At 39.1% G+C, this 21,201-nt stretch overlaps 1 protein-coding gene across 2 annotated transcripts in view; it reads right to left on the bottom strand.

Annotated features, from left to right (window-relative positions):
• Positions 1 to 21,201, bottom strand: part of LOC126481483 (arginine--tRNA ligase, cytoplasmic) — a 139,447-nt gene that overhangs the window by 43,705 nt on the left and 74,541 nt on the right. For both annotated transcript variants that reach the window (XM_050105262.1, XM_050105263.1), the window contains exon 8: positions 5,511 to 5,615. In XM_050105262.1, the coding sequence (XP_049961219.1) occupies positions 5,511 to 5,615 (105 nt within the window). The remainder of the gene's footprint in view (positions 1 to 5,510; positions 5,616 to 21,201) is intronic.

Raw genomic sequence — 21,201 nt, 5'->3', positions numbered from 1 at the left:
GCACCTTGTCTTAGGTCACAACCTAAGATACACAAAGATGGGACCCCCATCAGACCCATAGTGAACTGTAGGAACAGCCCAACATTCAAGCTCAATAAAATACTCTTCAGAATTCTCAAACAAGCATACACATTCATTAATGAGAGAACACTTAAAAACACAACAGAATTCACACAATATGTCAAAAACATACAAGTACCTGATGGAGCCACACTTGCCTCATTCGACATACAAAACCTTTATTCATCTGTGCCAATAGATACCAAACTACAAATAATTAATGCCAACCTACATAAACACAAAAAAATCCCTTCAACTCACATTAATGAACTAATGGACCTGCTTGAATTCACACTTTCACACAACTATTTTAAATTTAACAATAAAATCTACAAACAAACAGATGGTCTGGCAATGGGCTCAAATCTTTCCGGATTGTTAGCAGAAATATTTATAAGTAACCTAGAAGACAAAATCTTGAATTCCAATCACCACCTCCTCAAATATATCATCTACTTCTACAGATATGTAGATGATATCATAATTTTAATCAAAGGCACTAAAGATGACATCAGTGAGTTGAATCAGTTTTTCAACAACTCCCATGAAAGCATAAAATTCACTGTTGAACACCAAAAAGATGACAGTATAAATTTCCTAGACCTTACCATTATAATAAAGAATAACAGACATCAGTTTGAAATTTATCGGAAGCCTACCACAACACATACTACAATCCACAACTCCTCTTGCCACCCCGCAGCACACAAAATGGCAGCATGCCGGTACATGATTAATAGAGCTATCCAACTACCACTCTCAGAAGATACACGTGATCAAGAAATTGAAATAATAAAACAAACAGCTATTGAAAATGGCTATAACAACTCCATAATAGACGCTCTAAAACACTCAATAATGGCAAAGCAATCACAACACAAAAAACAAAAAGAAAATAATGTCTTGCATACAATCCCCTTTCTGGGTAACATTTCATACCAGATTGCTAATGTCTTCAAACGGAAAGGCATAAGCATATCCTTTACAACAGACAACAAGATTGGACAGAAGTTACCCCACAACATCGGCACACGAAACCCACTTCATCACACAGGTGTGTACAAAATTGAATGTTTGGACTGTGACTGCTTCTACATAGGCCAGACAGGCAGATCATTTGAGATTAGGTTCAAGGAACACATGGCAGCACTAAAAAACAAAAAATACCACACATCAGCAATAGCTACCCACCTACATGAAACAAAACACCATGTTAACAACACAAGTATTAGCATCCTACACATCCAACCAAAAGGCAGAAAACTAGACATCCTTGAAACACTCCAAATATACAAACACCAAATGAAACAACCAGAATCCATCTTAAATGACAAAAATGACAATATTTACAATAGTATCATCTCTGTTTTCAGCAACTGTCTACACTCTTAAAATACACACACACACACACACACACACACACACACACGTGCACATATCCTAATATTTACCATAAATATTGACAGCCGCCAAGAGTACAAGAGATTGACCTCATTCACAGATAATTCATCACACCAACAGCTTGTACCCCCTGCCAGCTTAAAACTGTATGTACATCATCTACTGGCACAAATGTATATCTATCTGCATATTTTATAACGTTAACCAGTGTATTACCCCAACCTTTAGGCAGCTAATATATGCAACATGTAATTTTAAGACTCCTTGCCATGTAAATGTTTGCTCTCATATAATCACTCCATCCTCTCTCTCTCTCTTTCTTCAAAGAGTGTCACCTATGTATGATTTTACTGCTGTAGCCAATATGATCATTGTAATTCAAGCCTATAACATTTTACCTAATTGTTATTAGCAAGTATGAAGTTTAAGCCATTTTAACATTTCACCTGATTGCATAAACGAGTACGAATGTTTAGCTGTTTTAACCTTTCAAAATTGGATTTATATACCACCTGAAGTACACACACATATATTTGACACCTCAAAACAAACACCGCCAAATGGTTTAAACGATTATTCTGTAATAATGTTGTTACAATGTATATTCTTTGCACTTTGCGATTATGTCTTCTCTTCTGCTGCACGAACCTTGCACCCCGCTGGTTCCAGACGCCATATTTGTTTACAAATGTGGCAGTATACATGTGAAGTGTTACGACAGAAAAAGGAACCTGTGACCACTGGAGGTACTCTAGTTTACTTATTAAAGTTTACCATTAAATATAAGTTTAATTTTTTGTCAAAAGTTATCCAAAACCATATTCTGAAATAGTGTCTTGTTTCTCCACTAGGCAGTGCCACAAGTTCCTCCAAATGTCTTAACACAACATACACACACATGTAATACTAACTAATGTAAATCCACCCGATGATGGAGGTTTAAACCTTCGAAACGCGTCGTGGAAAAAATAAAACGGTGACTGGTAACAGTAAACTTGTTGTTTCATTTAATGTCAGTAACAGTCACGGTAAAGCCTAACCTAAAAATGTTCGCATTTAAAGTTGTAGCTGTTTGTGTGTGGGAGAGTTAATGATGAACCCTGGAAATAAAAAATACTTTGGTGGCATTCCTTCAAGTTTTAGAGAAACAGTCAAACACTTTGTTGCAGTAGTTGTAAAATTACAATATTTCTTTTGCTTCATTCAGGGATGAAATTACAATCCATTTCCCAAACACTCCTCCTGTTTGTTTTTTTACAAGTGTTATCAAACTGTCATCATGTAACCATATAACAGTGTTTTCCTTCATGATGCCAATGAAGAAAGATATGTTCATAACATTCCCTCCACTGCTTGTTATTTTGTGGCAGTTCACAAGGTTATATGGTATTCCACTGTCCTTTTTATGGGGGAGGGAACAGAGCAGTTAAAAAGGATGTGACAAAAAATAAGTACATCTCATACATGACAAAAACTGTAATCTATTGTATTTTCCAGTTATAGAACAACAAATACAGTTTTAAGCTGCGTTCAACCCAATGTTGGTTTGAACATTTCTAGATATGGTCCTACTCGAGGTGGTATAACTTTTCTTACCTCAGAATTCTGAAACATCCAGACAGTTGTAGGGACACCTACAGTACAGTTTAAGGTGGAATCCGAACCATAGCGCAACTTGGCATTTTTCTTACATACAAATCATTGGCAGAGCCACTGGGCCAAACACTATTTTAAAATTTGACATAAAAATACACACAGCAACAAAACATATTTTTAAGAAAATGTAAATACTTTCAACACATAATAAATGTAGTTACTGACTGTAAAGAACTAGTTGCAATGTGCAATCTCATTTATGTAGAATTTGGGTTAATTAACAATATACATACACTAATTCTGGTATTGGGCTGTGCGGAAGTTGAAGGTCCGCCGGAGCAAGTGGATCACGATGGACGATAGAGGGCAGTATCACTGCAGCGCTGCACTCGCCTAGTGAGTGCGATACAGTTTTATCACATGAATACACCGGTCAATGGTGTCCCCCACAGCAGGTATAAATACCACTGCCTCTCGACCGCTCAGTCAGCTGTGTACTTCGTCTGATAGCATTTGTTACAGTCTCCACCATACTACTGTCTACCCCTCAACGACCTCACTTTGGTATTGGTTTTCCTCTTTGGTCTCGATTTGGATTGTGGCTCATATTTGACCTACTGACAGAGTTGTGTCAAAGGTCTGTTGCACACTGTTGTTGCATAGGCTGCTATTGATTTGTTCTTGTGGTGTCGGGTCCATCGTTCGCTCAGCCCGGTAGATCGACTCTGGTCTGGGTTCAGGCAATCTTATGGCCTTGGCATCATCACCGTTTCTCTCCTGTTTTCTGACATGTGCACCGGTATCCGGCTACTTGCGGATGTAGCACAAATAATATACGGTTCAGATTTTCTGGCAGATTCTTCAGAAAGACCATCTGTTAAGTCATGAAATGTTTTTATAAAATTACATCATGGTGTACCTTTAATTCAAAGAGTATATCAGGCAATAAATAACACCATTATTATCAATAGTTGAGAAGATTATTTCAGGGAGTGATTAATATTCACATACAATTGGACTTAACTTAGTTGATTAATACTGAGAAAAACTAAGTTCAGTACATTCTAAAAGTTTACAAAGAATTGGCCAGGTGCAAGCAGGACTCATAATCTGAGGGTTCCGTACAAACTTAATTATTTATGTAGACAGTTCATCCTTCCCAGGAACTGAGAATCTCAAGGATTATTGAAATGAGTGTCTCGAGGATTTTTGAACTGAGAATCTCGAGGGTCTTTGTCCATTATCGACATTGATATTGGCTAGATCTTGATCTCAGAAATTCCGAGACTACTGAAAACGTTTTAATTTTAAGCCTTAAGTCACGTAACAAATGACAAAAGAGCTTTTGGCCAACAAGGCATTTGTTGAAAACAGATGACACACACACACTCTCTCTCTCTCTCTCTCTCTCTCTCTCTCTCTCTCTCTCTCTGTAGTGGCATCAGCTTATTTGTGACAGTCTTTTTGTTGTGCCTATCTGCGACTCAGCATCATCGCTATATGGTGAGTTGCAACTTTCCTTTTCATAACATTGTTACATTCCATCCTGGATTTTCCATTGTTTGAAATGGCAAAAGAAATATTATGTGTGTGGTATAATTACAAATTAACAATTTTCTGATTTTCCCCCTTTACTTTTAAAGTGAAACATTCCTTCTTCCCAAATTTCATGTTTCTACGTCAGTGGGCAGTACCTATAGGTTTTAATGAGTGAGTTTGTGAGTATCAAAATATGGGACATAAACGGCCATATACTTTTATTGCACCGACACCGTGCGTAACATGTACTACACCGACATGGGAATAAAGACCTTAGTATGTGACACGAAACTTTATACGTCTACCTGTTCCAGAGAGAAAGGCATCTTAACAAACGGAGGAGCAGACAGTCCGATGACAAGTGTAAAAAAAAAAAAAATTCTTTCTCATGTGATATAATTACATATTACCAATTTTATGATTTTTTCCCTTTTACTTTTACTGTGAAACTTTGCTTCTTGCCAAGTTTTATGATTCTAGGTCAATGGGAGGTACCCTACAAATTTGATGAGTGAGTTCGTGAGTGTCAAAATATGTAACATAAATGGCACTGACTTAGAAGTTTCAATTTTTTTATATTGCCATGGGACTGTAGTCCTTAGTATGTGAGAAAAAGGGTTTTAACAGTTGGACAGACAGACAGACAAGAAAGTGAAACCAATAAGGGTTTCGTATATACTGATTGGTGTATGGAACCCTAAAAAAAGATCAGCACATTGTGCAATGAATATCGCGACTCCCGTTGTTTGCACAGTCATGTACCAAAACAGTTTCACACAAATTTGAACAACAGTTATACAACTGCTTATTGCAAATATTGCCATCATTCTTCAATGAATTTTTTAATACTGGCAGAGGCACAAAATGGACACTTATTTTGTTAAACACATTTTTTTCACTAGCAAATCACATACCTTTCTCATCCAATTCCTTCACAACAGCCTCCATTCTTGACTGGTAGAAGGACTCTCCCCGCTCCTCCAGTTTTATTTCCAATCTATCGTACACCTTTTGGAACTCTGCAAAAAAACGATAATAGTACAGGCTAAGGCACTTTAATCTTTAGTAGGAAAGCAGTGTAGGATAAGATTGATTCTGCTGTCTCAAACAGTATGGAAAAAATTATTATAAAAGTAGCCTCTCACAGCATATTAAAAATATTCTTGGAAGTACTTAGTTTCGACATTTTTAATGCCTCTAAATATTTAGTACGTACACTGTGAAGATGTCCTATAAAAAAGCACTCAAATAAAACCATGTCATCATCATGAACAAGATGAAGATGATGCTGATGATATGATATTACAAAGCACGATCATTCCATGTCAAATTACCCAATTTCAGAACATTTTCCTGCTTGACTAACACGGATTTCAACGAAATCTTATGTGAATGTTTGAACATGTCACTGATGAACAGTGGTAAAGTTTAACAACAATTGAAGCAGTACTGACTGGGATGTAGTCTCTTGCTTAACTCCATTTGCAACATTGTGCAGAGCAAGTGTGAATTTATAGTGTTTTAGATCTGTTACATATCGGACAATATTTTGTTGAAAGAAATGAAATTCGTCCATCTGGTACAACTCTAACATTTTCTTAAGAATAATAATGAAAAGAATTTTATGAACAATATTCAGCCAGAAAATTTTACACAAAAACGCCCAAAACATCAAAGCATGCCTTTGTGTATTTCAGGGACTAAAGGCGTGAAGAACGTGAAATTTGACATGTAGTAGCCTAACAACACAAGGTTCTCAAATATAAAGTTCCATTCACATACCACGTTCCAATACTGAATAAATTAAGTGCAAGATTTTGTAAAAAAGTAAAAAGATGCAGTATTTTTGACCTGGTTTTGCAAAAAACTAAGTTCTATAAAACTCTCCAAACTGGGCTCATTAGAGAGATCATGGTGTTCATCACCTAATAGGTATATGCAGACTAACATTGCTAGATAATGTGAGTAAAAGTTGGGTGCAAAAATTGTGACATGAAAAAAATGTAAACTTTGGATTCTTATATCTTCATGAGTAAACGCATGCTGAATGTGAAACGTAATATACAATAGCTCAGTAGTACAAGGATGTAGAATACAAAATTTCATTCATGTACTATTTTCAAATAATCTGCAAATTCATCAAAAAGATGACCATTTTTGCGAGAAGGTGTAGATAGTGTATATTTGATACCTCTTCTACAAGTACTGTTTTCTATTAAAGGTTCAAAACCAGTCTCATTCGAAAAAACGTGTTTTAGGCCCTACAGAACAGTGGGTAAAATTTCCAACCTGGGCTAACAATGCTACATAAACTGCAGCAAGTTAGGCAGAAAAAAATCATGTTGCAAATAAAGTTTTAACTTTGGCTTCTTATATCTCATTGATTAAAGGCATGATAAACAAGAAACTTTGGACACAACAGCTTAGTAACATTAGGTTTTCAACACAATATATCATTCAGATACTTATTTCTACATTTCTACTAAATCAGTTCAAACCTGGTATTCATAGATCATATTCAATTTGCTTTTAGAAAATCAGTTTCCTATAATTAATTTCAGACTAATCACATTTAGAAAGAGCATGTTTTCAAACATTCAGGAACGCTTGTTTGATTTTCACAAGTGTGCTAACAACACCTGAAAATAACAGACAACTTCGAGGGAAAGTACCACAGCAACAGCCTACACTGCAGCAACCTGTTGCCCATGTTTCGTTACATGTGATTTTTGTTTCTAAACTGACAAGTAATGTCTCACAATATTGCGTTGATTCATGGTGACATGTCACTACTGGCTCAAAATCAAGAACCGGCAACCCCAACATAGGGGTCTCACCCAACAGCTGTGCAATACCAGCCCCTGGTGGGTTTCTTCATACAGGTTCCCAAGCCTAGCAAGCAAAAAGTAATCAATTTTGATTTTAAGATTCTCAACATTGCAACATAGTGACATCTCAATGGAATAAAATGATGCACTGATATAACTTCCGCATACTCAAGGCCTGGATCATTCATTTTATTGCCTTGAAAGATTGTATGGGTACCACAACATCATCTCATTTCCACGTTCTCTGTTCCTTCAATATCATCATCTGGCTAACAGTATCAATTTCCAGAAGATGAGCAGCAGAAAGTGACTAAGAAATTTTGAAAAATGTAAACCGCAATATTGAGAAGTTTAAAACCAAAACTGGTATTAATTTTTGATTGTCCTGAGATACTCCTATGGATTGAGAAATAAGGATAAGGTACTTACTTAGGAAATGGCTTCGAAAGTAGGAAAGTAAGGCCATAAGGCATTTGACCTTCAATTAAGAAACCAGATTACAGGCTCCGGGACCTGAATGAAGACACCCCTCTATGGCTGGTGTTTCACAGCTATTGGGCAATACCCCTACGGTGATGGGGTTGCCGGTTCCTGTTCTTGAACAGGTAGTGATAACGTCATCATACATCAATGCAATATAGCGAGACATTACTTGTAAATTTAAAAACAAATGCCACACGCAACAATACACAGACAACAGGTTGCTGGAATGTAGCCGGCTGCCATGGTACATTCCCTCAAAGTTGCCCATCATTTCAGGTATTGTTAGCGCACTTTAGAAAATCAAACGTGATTTCCTGAATGATTTAAAACATGCTGTTTCCAAATGAAATTAGTCTGAAATCAATTATGCAAAACAGATTTTCTAAGAGCACAATGCATGTTGGAAATTTTAAACACTGTTCTGGGTGGCTAAAAGTACGCTTTTTCGAATGAGACTGGTTTTGAAGCTTTAATAGAAAATAGTATTTGTAAAAGAAGAGTCAAATACATACTGCTTTCATCTTCTCTTCTTGGTGAATTTTCAGATTATTGGAAAAGAGTAGGTGAAAGAAATTTTGTATTCCACATCCTTGTGCTACCGAGATACCGTGTATTGTGTTTCATGCTCAGCGTGAGTTTACTCTTTGAGCTGTAAGAATCCAAAGCTTAAATTTTTTTTCATATCACAATTTTTGCACCCAACTTTGATTAAAATTATCTAGCATTGTTAATCCAAGTTGGATAATCAAAAATACATTGTAGGTGGTTAAAACTATGGTCTTTCAAATGTGCCCAGTTTGGAAAGCTTTATAGAACTTAAGTTACTTGTAAAATCAGGTTCAAAGAACCACATTTTCACTTCTTTACAAAATCTTCAATTTACACTTAATTTATTCAGCATTGGAATGTGGTACATAAATGAAACATTATATCACACAACCTTGTCTTATTAGTCTACTATACGCCTAGGTTCACACCTTTAGTCCCAGAGATATAAGAAGTCAAACCCTGAAATTTTTTTGGTTGGTGATTTTTTTGGGCGATTTTGTCTAAATTTTTTTGGCTGAATATGACTCATAAAATTCTTTTCATTGTTATTCTCAAGAGAATGCATACAGTTGTAAAAGGTGGCTAACTTCCATTTCATTCAACAAATGCTACCAGAGACATAACAGCTCAAAGTCGTCATAGTCCCATGTTCGCACTGCGCAAAGTTGCACTTTGAGTCAAACCAGTAAATGTATCTTGGCCAGTATTGCTTCAACGAATGTTAAACTTCACCAATGTTCATCTCAGACGTGTACGTAATTTCACATAAAATATGGTCAAACTCTATTACATACACGAAATGTATTTACAGTTGCAAATGATGACAATGAAAATTTGTGCTGGACTGCTTATTGCGAGCGGTCTCCTTACCACTTCATTTGGCTACCGGAGCATGATTCATGGCTAGACTCAAACTTCCGTATGTCGTCAACCATGTGTCTAAAACCTGTACTTGTACATTCCTGTACTTGTACATTCATTATGTATAATCCTGTACAGGGGAAGCATTTTACTTGAATGCCACTTGCCCGATGTTGGCGGATATATCAATATTACAGTTCCTATGTTATTCCGAATTACAATGCAATGTTGCTTTGGACATGCATGTAAACATGGGACCGCAAGCAACTCATATGCGAAATAATTGCTTTTCTGTGGTTAAAAGGAGTCACTGACTTCAGTACAAAATATTTTCCTAGTTATTACAATGTATTTTAAATGTAAACTTTTTGATTAATTCCACATCTAATTTAGTTCAAATTTCTTTCATCGTGTTCTTCGGCAATAAATACAATACTACTTCATTACATTATGTATAACAATTTCCAATAAACTTTTAACTATTAACAGTAGTGTTCCTATAGTTGTCCTTTCACTGTGATGCAATACTACACTCACCTCTGAAGTGTGTTGTACACTCACATCTGCAGTGTGTTAAAGTTACAATTTCTTTCAAACACCCAAGGATCACCTTGTAATCTGGTCAAGACAGCTCCAATTGTCCAAGTGAATCCCCAGAAGTGCTATACACTTCAATTTTGATATTACCACAGACAGAGGAGTCCACAGGATATAGGTCAGGGGATAATGATGTCCAAGGTGCACAAGATGCACCTATCCATCCGTCTTCGACCCTTGTTGTTGTTGTTGTTGTCTTTTGTTCAGAGACTGGTTTGATGCAGCTCTACATTCTACTCTCTTCTGTGCAAGCTTCATCATGTCCCAGTACTTACTGCAACCTACATCCTTCTGAATCTGCTTAGTGTATTCATCTCTCTATGACCCTTAACCTCCACAATGCCCTTCAATATTAAATTGGTGATCCCTTGATGCCTCAGAACATGCCCTACCAATCGATCCCTTCTTCTAGTCAAGTTGTGCCACACATTTCTCTTCCCCCCAATCCCATTCAGTACCTCCACATTAGCTATGTGATCTACCCATCTAATCTTCAGCATTTTTCTGCAGCACCACATTTCAAAAGCTTCTATTCTCTTCTTGTCTAAACTATTTATCGTCCATGTTTCACTTCCATACATGGCTATATTCCATACAAATACTTTCAGAAACAATTTCCTGACTTTGACCATATCGATGTGTTTTATCATCAAGAAAACGTGCCAGTGCTCCATCATGCACGTACCACATACCCAATCATGACCCATAGATGAAATTCAAAATCAGTTAGTTAGGGACTTAATCGAACAGTTAACACTTTTAATATATTTGTGCTAATTAGGTCAATATTTCATACTGAAGTCAGTGGTGATATGTAACCACACATTCGAAATTACCCCATAAATTACTTATTTACGGACACATGGTTAATGGAAAATTTTTTGCTTCTATTACCACATACATTGATCAGCCAGAACATTATGACCACCAATCAAATTCCGGTAAGTCTACCTTTGGCACAGATAACACTGGTGACACGTCATGGCATGGAAGCAATGAGGCCTTGGTAGGTCACTGGAGGGAGCTGGCACCACATCTGCACACCACGTCACCTAATTCCCATAAATTCTGGGGAGGGGAGCAACGAGCTTTGATGCCACACTCAATCGCATCCAAGATGTGTTTGATCTGGTTCAGATCTGGCAAGTTGGAGGGCCATCACATCAACTGGAACCTGCCACTGTGTTCCACGGACCACTCCATCACACTCCCGGCCCTGTGATGTCGTACATTACCTAGCTGAAAAATGCCACTGCCATTGGGAAACATGATTGTTATGAAAGGGTGTACGTGGTCTGCAACCAGTGTAAGATACTATTTGGCTATCATGGCAGCCTGCACGAGTTATGCTGCACTTATGGAATCCCATGCAAATGTTCCCCAGAGCATAATGGAACCACCGCCAGCTTGTCTCTGTCCCACAGTACAGCTGTCAAGGAGCCGTTCCCTGGAAGACGAGGGATTCATGCCATCCCATGAAAATGGTATCGTGATTTATCAGACCATGTAACACACTGCCACTGCGCCAACGTCTAATGATGATGGTCGGATGTCCACTTCAGTCGCAGTTGCCAATGTTGTTGTGTTAACATTGGCTCATGAATGGGTCGCCGGCTGCAGAGGCACATTGTTAGGAGTATTTGGTGCACTGTGTGTTCAGCCACACTTGTAATCTGCCCAGCATTTATGTTAATTCCGCCGTAGTTCGCTGCCTGTCCTGTTTTACCAGTCTGCCAAAGGTACAATGTCTGACATCTGTAATGAGGGGTAGCCACCCAACCCCACGACGTCTGGACTTGATTTCACCATGTATTGAAGACACACACCACAGCATTCCATTAACACCCTACAAGTCAAGGAACTTCTGAAATGCTCACACCGAGCCTCCAGGAAATCAAAATCTGTCCTTGGTCAAACTCAGATAGATCAAGCGCTTCTCCCATTCTACAAAAGAACAGCACGCTCACTGATACTTCATGCACCATGCGTGTGTATGACAAACAGTCATTCCTCACCAGGTGATGCAGCTATTGCCTGGACTGGTTTAAATCGATAGTATGAGGTTCATTCAAATGAAACCTGGTCAGTGCATCTACCTTTGCCTTACATGTAAGGTGGCACCACGTAACTGTGGGTATGGTGGCGTCATCTATTGGTGGAGAGACTGAAGCATGCGCACCTTTTGATGTTGTGTAGCACCAGTGTTGTTTCATGCCAAAGTGAAGGTGGTCACAGAAGTTATCGTCCACTACTGAACATGGAGGCAAGTAAGCAGGAACAATGAGGAGTGATTCGATTTTTGGCCGTGGAGGGAGTTGGAGGCCGTGAAATGTATCGACGGATGAAGGCTGCGTATGGTGGGCACATCTGAGTCATTCAAGTGTTGTCAAATGTTGCAAACGATTCCTTGTGGGGCGGAAGTCACTGGAAGACAATGCTCGTCCTGAACAGGCTCATCGTGTCATCACATCAGAAATGGTTGCGGAAGTGAATGCTTTAGTCTTGGACAACCACAGAATCACAGTGGACAAGATCCATTGGTTACTGGGTATTATTGTAGGCACCGCCCACACCATAATGCATCAACACTTAAACTTTCGAAAAATCTATGCGCAGTGGGTTCCCCACCAACTGACTGCCGAATAGCTCAATACTCGAATGGTGATGTTTTTCAGTCATCTGCATGATGAGGAATATGGCTTTCTGTCGCATATTGTCACAAGTGATGAAACATGGTGTCATCATTTTGAATTGGAAAGCAAGCATCAAAGCAAGCAGTGGAAACATGCAACTTCACCACCTCCAAAGAAATCAAAGGCCATGCACACCTGTTCTGGTAAGGTCATGATGTCCTTTTTTGACCACAAGGGCCTACTGCTTGTCGAGTTCCTGGAACGGGGAACCACTTTACAGAACCTTAGACAACCCATCAAATCGGAACGTCAAACTATGTTGTCCAATGGCATTATTCTCATGCATGATAATGCCCGCCCATGCATGGCCAATGCGGTGAAGATGACATTGCAGCAGTTTCGGTGGGAAACCCTGGAACATCCACCGTACAGTCCCAACCTTTCACTGTATGACTTTCAGGTGTTTCGACCTCTAAAACTAGCTATTAGCAGACATCAATTTGCAATGGACAACGAAGTGTGTGACTGGGTCCAGGCCTGGATCCGATAGCAGCGTACTAGCTTCTTCAAGGATGGAATCAACCAGTTAGTGTTACAATGGCATAAATGTGCCAACAGTTTTGGCGACTATTTTTGATTATGTGTACTGTGTATAGCTACATTTTTGAGTTAATAAAATCGTTACCGTTACTTTACGCTAGTGATCAGGTTTCATTTGAATGTCCCTTATAGATCGGTGGTCATAATGTTCTGGTTGATCAGTGTACATTCATCTGTGTCAATTCTGTACAGTAAATACTCTGTTTGAACTACTGGATAAAAACAGCAGCTACATAGTGTAAGAGAGGGGCAGTGGCTTTTTGCAAACCAGCTGCTGTTCTCCTAAATAATGAACGTAGGAAAGGTAACAACTCACTGTATAGTTGAGACATTGAATAATTGATAGGCACATAAAACAGACAAACAAAATCGCTAAAATTTTGGACGAATCCTCCTTCACAGCAAACACAACACATGTGCATACAGACAACACATATAAAGTTGCATGGGAACATTTTCCTGGCTGATGGCAGCTCAACTGGGGTAAGGGGTTGCACCAGATGAAGTGGATGAGAGCAGAAAGGAAAAGGAGGGAGGCTTGGGGAAAGGTAGCTACTACCAGGGAGGAAGGGGCAGCAGACCTGCAAGATAGGATTGTGAATAGGATTGTGACACCCATGAGCTAAGAAATCAGAAATGAGTTCTGTATAATCACTGTGATCTCACAATTTCTGCCTATAAAACATTTTCAAAGACTGCTGTAAGTTTATTTTGATACTTAATTTCTTTTCAGAGAATGTTTAACAATTACTTTGACATACACACACTTTGGACACATTACCGAGTCTGTGACACGAAAATATGATACAAGGATAAAGTGTATTCTTTACGTGGTGACTAACCTATACTAATACTTAATCTGCCAAACCGTTCCGTTTGAACAAGGTAATCTTTTTCCTAGTATTTTCACTGGGAACTTCAGTACAGCTTCGGGCACAGCAAAGGTTTTATTTCATTAAAATCAAATTATGGAAAGAAAAGATACCGTGATTGAAAGTTTTATCCATATTAATATTATAAATACAAATGGAACCTTGTCAATGATGTTTTCATGACAAACTTGCAGAAGTGATTTTGATGAAATTTGATACTGAGATAGCTTGAACCATGATGGAGAACATAGGCTGTTTAGAAAGTGTACAAATATTTACTCTCTGTCTTCTGACCTTCTTCATATTTGTGAAAATGCTTTTATTGGTTGACGTGTGCTACATTATACAATTCAAAGTAATGAATACAACACTTATGCCATCTTCAATGTTTTTAATCCATACTTCCACACTATTTGTTGCATATTTTACATGTATAATTTGTAGCTACTTCAATAGCACAATGCATGGCCCATTCTTCTCTGTACGCATTGCTCAGCAGCGACAATGCTATGCCGACACTTTGCGCATTGGAACAGCTAGTAGCAGGGAGAGCAGGGCACACATCATGAGCTATGCTTACCCAAACAGGCAAACACATGAGGGCAGCTGATGTTACTGCACGTACAACCCTCACCATCATTCATCATAACAAAACTACTGATATGCAACTGCAGCTGCAGGTAACAGCTAGCTATCAAAATAAATTCACAGCAGTTCCTGAAAAAGTTAGAGAAATGAATGATAAGCTACACAACTCACTATCAGCCCACAACCGCTGGTTACCATAACCATTAGAATACACATGTAGTGTGCGTATTGTTCACAGGGACATAACAGGGACAATTCTGGGCTTAGTTTTCGCTTGACAGGGTACAAACGTTTTCCCATGGTGGAAGTGGAATAAACAAAGAATACAACCATTCTGTTTGCAATTGATGAACTTTTTATGGTTTTCATCTGAAGCATGGTTTATAGCAACCACCTTTTTCCAGGTATCACTCTTCCTCTAATGAAGCACATTTGCGATTGTATTCACTGTGTTGCTTAATTTCCATGTTACACCCTCCACAGTCACAAAATACAGCTTTGTAGAGGCTATCTGATCTTGACAATCTGTCATTTCACCCTATCTGTGCTACTATATTGCAGCATAATCATGCACTCAGCTTCTGTACATAGTCACAACTAGCTCCACTCCAGCATGCTTCAGTGAGAGAGAATGAGTCGACCAATATGAAGAGAATGAAGTGCCATGGTTCTCTGACTCCTCATACATGCAGAATTAGTGGAAGAAATGCCAGTAATGCACTAATGTAACAGCAACACCTTGATTTCTAGTGTATGCAACCCTTAACATGAGATCTGTACTCACTCCATTTCTGATCTCGACCATGATCTTGTTCTGGCCAGGGTGTGGTGTAGCAATATGTAGTTCAATCTTAAAAGCAGTTTTGAGCCTCTGCAGAAACTATACTGAAGATCCTAAGAAACTGGTACACCTGATTAAATCGTGTAGGGCCCCTGCAAGCACGCAGAAGTGCCGCAACATGACGTGGAATGGACTTGACTAATGTCTGAAGTAGTGCTGGAGGGAATTGACACCATTAATCCTGCAGGACTGTCCAGAAATCCGTAAGAAAACGAGGGGGATAGAGATCTCACCTGAACAACACGTTGCGAGGCATCCCAGATATGCTGAATAATGTTCATATCTGGGGAGTCTGGTGCAGAAAAGTGTTCTTGGGGCTACTCTGTAGCAATTCTGGACATGTGGGGTGTCACACTGTCCTGATGGAATTGCCTAAGTCCGTTGGAATGCACAATGGGCATGAATGGGTGCAGGTGATCAGACAGGATGTTTATGTACATGTCACCCATCAGAGTCATATCTAGACGTATCAGGGATCCCATATCACTCCAACTGCACACACCCCACACCATTACTGAGCCTTCGCTAGCTTGAACAGGCCACTGTTAACATGCCAGGTCCACGGATTCATGTGGTTGTCTCCATACCCATACACATCCATCTCCACGATACAATTTGAAACAAGATTCACCCAACTAGGCAACATGTTTCCAGTCATCAATTGTGCAATGTCAATGCTGAAGGGCCCAGGTGAGTAGTAAAGCTTTGTATTGTGCAGAAAACTGTTCTCCCTGTTCTGCGGTCATAGGCATCACACCGCACCTGGTACACGCGGCGCTCGGGGACCACAACACGGCTACGACACCTGAAGGTGGGCTTATAACAGTCCAAAACCGGTCGTGTGAAAATAAAGAAATCTACAACTGAAGCGGTATTTTCAACCTCTGCAGTTATCAAGGGTACACGAGTGAGCCTTCAGGTCCAAAAGCCCATATTGATGACGTTTCATTGAATGACTCACTTGCTGACACTTGTTGATGGCTCAGCACTGAAACCTGCAGCAATTTGTGGAAGGGCTGCACTTCTGTCAAGTTGAACAATTAATTCTCTTCAGTCATTGTTGGTCCCATTCTTGAAGGATCATTCTCCGGGTGCAGTGATGTCGAAGATTTGACGTTTTACAGGATTCATGATATTCACGGTACACTCATGAAAAGGTCATACGGGAAAATCCCCACTTCATTGCTACCTTGGAGATGCTATGCCCATCGCTTGTGCGCCAACTGTAACACCACATTCAAACTCACTTAAATCTTCATAACCTGCCATTGTTGTCTTATACAGGCATTGCCGACAGCTGTGCCATATTCTGCCTGTCTGCGTATCTCTGTATTTGAATATGCATGCCTATAACAGTTTCTTTGGCGCTTCAGTGTATATGGAGAGTGGAGCCCAGGCGGCTGGCTCCCACACTATGTGAAGTGCCATATGGCGTGCCACAGTGCACTAGAATGCAGCAAGAAGCTAAATCCGACCTGACTGTTATTCTATTCCATACATTTCCATAAACCAACGTTAATAAAACTTTGAACTATGTAATTACATGCACAAAAATCCATTAACTGAAAACAAATTACAGGTGGCATATTATTAAAATAAGTAGGTTGTGAATGGGAAAAGTATGTGAAGAAGTGAGCATGTGAAATAAAGCTGCACTATAGTGGAATGAGTCACACACACACTGAGTATAGCTGGTGATTATATCCATGAAGCAATAACTTCAAACTGGTCCATGAGGTGAGTAAAGATATGTTTATTTGAAGTTCAAGTGGCATTTTGAAAATAGTATTTGGGAAATTAACATACACTCTATTTAAGAGTTATTATTGGTCAGTTAGTGGTTTTTCTGAGTTATATGAGAACAGGTGCTTCTCTCACTGGCCATCACTATAACGGATTCCCACATTCTGGAGCCGGATGTACTGCGTGGGCTACAGTCAGGAACCATAACTGAATCACCAGTGCATAAAGCTGTCTTGCAGGGGCTCCAACAATTTTTAAAATGTTGGTAAAATGCATTTTGGAGAAACCAAAGGGATCACAGACCATCAAAAGGAGGCATGTTTATAACTAGTTGTTCTGATAAGGTATTTTGATGAAGTGAAACAGGTTTTTCCTATTACATGTCTTAACTCTGTGTCGTGTATATTTCGCAGAAGCCACATACAAACAAGTAATGGACTGTTTGGTATTTTTGGCTAGCATAACAACAAGCTGAACACTGAGTGAAATGGAGACTGTTCGTAAACTCATTAATTGGGATTTAGTGACTGAATGTCATGAGTTTGATATTACTACTGACTGTGAGCATGAATATCACACATAAAATTACAGCTGAGATTTACATAGAAACTGTTGACTGAGACATTAAGACTTCCGGTTGCTATTACAGCACCAATTTTGAAGCAGTTTTGTAATCAAGCTATTCTGAAAATCTACATCACTTCTTCTTTAAGATGTTCACTGTGGCTGACTTTTATAAGTGTCAACACGAACCACTAGCCCAGTGCTGGTAATGCTTCTAGCATTTCCATGAGCAATTAGCCAGTGTGGCAGTCACAGGTGTAACACAGTATAACCCTGCTTTTACGTTCCCGGAACTAACATTTTCCCGCTGTTTACGAAGTTTTTTTTTTGTCATTCCCATCAAATTTCCTATGTCCACAATGTTAATTTACACTTGATTTTGCATCACCATATTTATAATTTTCTTGCGATTTATGCATTACCAAGAAAAAGACTGATGGAGAAAAAAATGATGCTGAATTATTCTGACCATCCATTAGTGTTTACAAGTATTATCTGGTTATGTTTCTTGACACCAGGGCCCTCTACTCAGTGGACTAGAACCGGTAAATGTGTAAAAAGTTGGAACAATTCGTGCCATATCTTCCACTGCTGCCAAGCTCTACTTCGTGTGTTGGCTGATGGGAGTAACTAGGTTTGTGCGAATAAATATATCATGACCAATCACAACCATTCCCAAACTGTCTCACCACACAAATGCAGTTTCATGATAGTTGTGATCACTGTGACATCTTTGTCTAACTATATTTAGCATGTTTCGGTATTTTGCCACTTGTAGCGCTAGTTCACACCATCATTCACTTTGCATTGCTCAAATGTTTTTGGTTTAAACACAATGCCAGTAACATACTTTTTTTTTTTTCATGCTGAGCAAAACATGTTTTGAGAATTTATGCTTGTTGTGAAGTGCAGTATTGATGTATGTATTTTTTGTGATGTTACACAAACAATGTGAGATAGTTTGCGTGTGTGTGGTTTTCCACATAACTGAAGAGGCACAACATCAAAAAGACAACTATAGTGCAAGAGATGCAGAATATTCAAACACCATACTAAATGCTCATGTACATATTTGCACTTAACAAGAAAAAATTCTCGAAATGCATTCATGCTAAGCATGAAAAAACATGTGACTAGTGCAGTATTTCATTATTTAAATAATGAATGTCACCTGCAGGTTTTCAAAAACATTGATTATGACATACGAAAGTGAGTCAAATGTTCCTACTTCCCAGACAGTTATCAGTTCCAGTTACATCAGAAGTTTTTATTAGATTATAAACCTGTATCAGATAATAAGCAAATCACTGACAAGTCTTTTGATGCCTGTTATGTGCACATACCATACATGTGTGCAAAAATGCAGGATGGTGTCCTATACGTAACTTTTACAGCTTAAAACATTATTTTCCACATTTTACATTTTCCTGAATTTTACACAATTTTTCTGAAGTCCCTTGAAAGTAAAAGCAGGGTTTCACTGTATTCACCTTAGTTCTGCAGCTGTGTAACAAAAATCTCCGGCAATAATTTCGTTGCCTACAACGAAATGAAAATTCACTGCTATTCAGGTACTGAATGTGTTACAAGATAGTGATTTTGAGTTCGAAGATGAATCAGAGGAGGAGAGCTGGAATATCAAGAAAATATGTAGGTTGGAACTTAAATAGTGGCAACACTGCTGTGGAAACACTATGCAATGGAATCTACTACTGTTGCTGATAGCACACATTGTTAACATACCTACCTTACCTCCGAGCAAATGGACTCGCCTGTCCCACGACACCGGCATGTGCACAATCGACACAGTCACTTGTGAGCGAGCGGTCTAACGTAATGGTGTCACTATGGTTTCGAAACAGGAACAATGTACTTGGATCAAGATTGAATGAGCCAGAGGTCCTATAGCACGACAGTGTCATTAAGGTCTTCAAGAGGTGTGCAGGGAATCGGTATTGCCGTACAGAACAGTGGCATGTTGGGTAAAAACCTTCAACGAAGGTCAGCAAACTGTGGCAGACATGTATCGGGCAGGTCGTCCTAGCATCTCTGAAGAAGATATGCATGCATTTGCCACGTTAGTGGACAGTGTCGCATTAGTTGACACCATACAATTCATGAGTTCGCCCATGAAACCAGATTAGCTCATATGACTATGCTTCACATCCTGAAAGAACATCTGGGCATGCAAAAAATTGCATCACGATGGGTTCCACATGACTTGACAGAAATGCAGAAATGGATGTGTTACGAGGCTTCTCAGGCACACTTGGAGTGCTGTGAGTACGAAGGAGAGGCTTTCTTACACCGTATCGTAACACTGGATGAGACATGGGCCACATTGTACGAGCCAAAACTGAAATGCCAATCCAATGAATGGCATCATTACAGGTTGCCGCAAGAGTCAAAAGTGCATCAGAGCCCCAGAATGGTTAAAGTTGTGGTGATTCTTGTGTACAACTGTGATGTTGTTATCCTAACGCATTACGTTCCTCCACAGCAGACTATCAACGCACAGTATTACTGTTCATTTTTGGAGCATCACCTGTGACCAGCCTTGCGAAAGAAGCAGCGACACTTTCTGCACAACCCACCCATCATTTTGCATGACAATGCGCGGGCGCATACAGTGCAAGCTGTGGCTGCTCCGTTCGATCGATGGGACTGGGAAGTACTGTACCATCTACCATACTCTCTGGACTTAAATCCTTGTGACTTTGAGTTGATTCCGAAGATAAAGGAACCACTTCATGGCATTCGCTTCAGAACTGTTCCAGAGATTCGAAAGGCAGTAGACCAGTCCAATCACACCATCAACAGAACAGGCTCTGCTAACAGTATACTACGCCTTTCACATCTCTGGCAACAGGTTCTACACAATGCTGGTGGCTACTTTAAAGGACAGTAACAGGTTCAAACATGTAACACTTCTGTATCGGTTGTGAATTAATAGTTGCCACTATTTAAGTTCCAACCCTCGTAGAACCATGCCTTAGTCACGATTGTATAGAAACAGCAGTTTCAAATATGTTTCGTTAGAGTGCAGAATCTGAAGATATGGATGATGATGGTAACAGAATTGCAGATGACGTAGCACACAATGCACAAACAGGAATGTTTACTAATCGATTTCATCTTATGCTCATTAAATTTTGCTAATAAACCACAGCCGGACAACCCTAACAGGATGATCAATTGTGTAATATATGACCGACACTAAATTAACAGAATCTGTCGAGTTTATTATTCAGGAAGAGATCTATCTTTAGATTAATCAATGATTCTTTGCAGCAGGAGACTGTCCTTTAGACAATATTGTCCTTTAGACAATATTGTCCTTTAGACAACATATACAAATAAAAGGCGTAAATATGGCATCAAAATGTTCATGCTAAACAATCTGGCTGGTCTTTTTGCATTTGATGGAGAAGTAGGTGCATGTTGCC

Source organism: Schistocerca serialis, chromosome 5 (assembly GCF_023864345.2).
Source record: "Schistocerca serialis cubense isolate TAMUIC-IGC-003099 chromosome 5, iqSchSeri2.2, whole genome shotgun sequence".
Lineage (NCBI taxonomy): Eukaryota > Metazoa > Arthropoda > Insecta > Orthoptera > Acrididae > Schistocerca > Schistocerca serialis.
The sequence above is the reverse complement of the archived record's forward strand: the minus strand, read 5'-3'. Positions and strand labels throughout refer to the sequence as shown.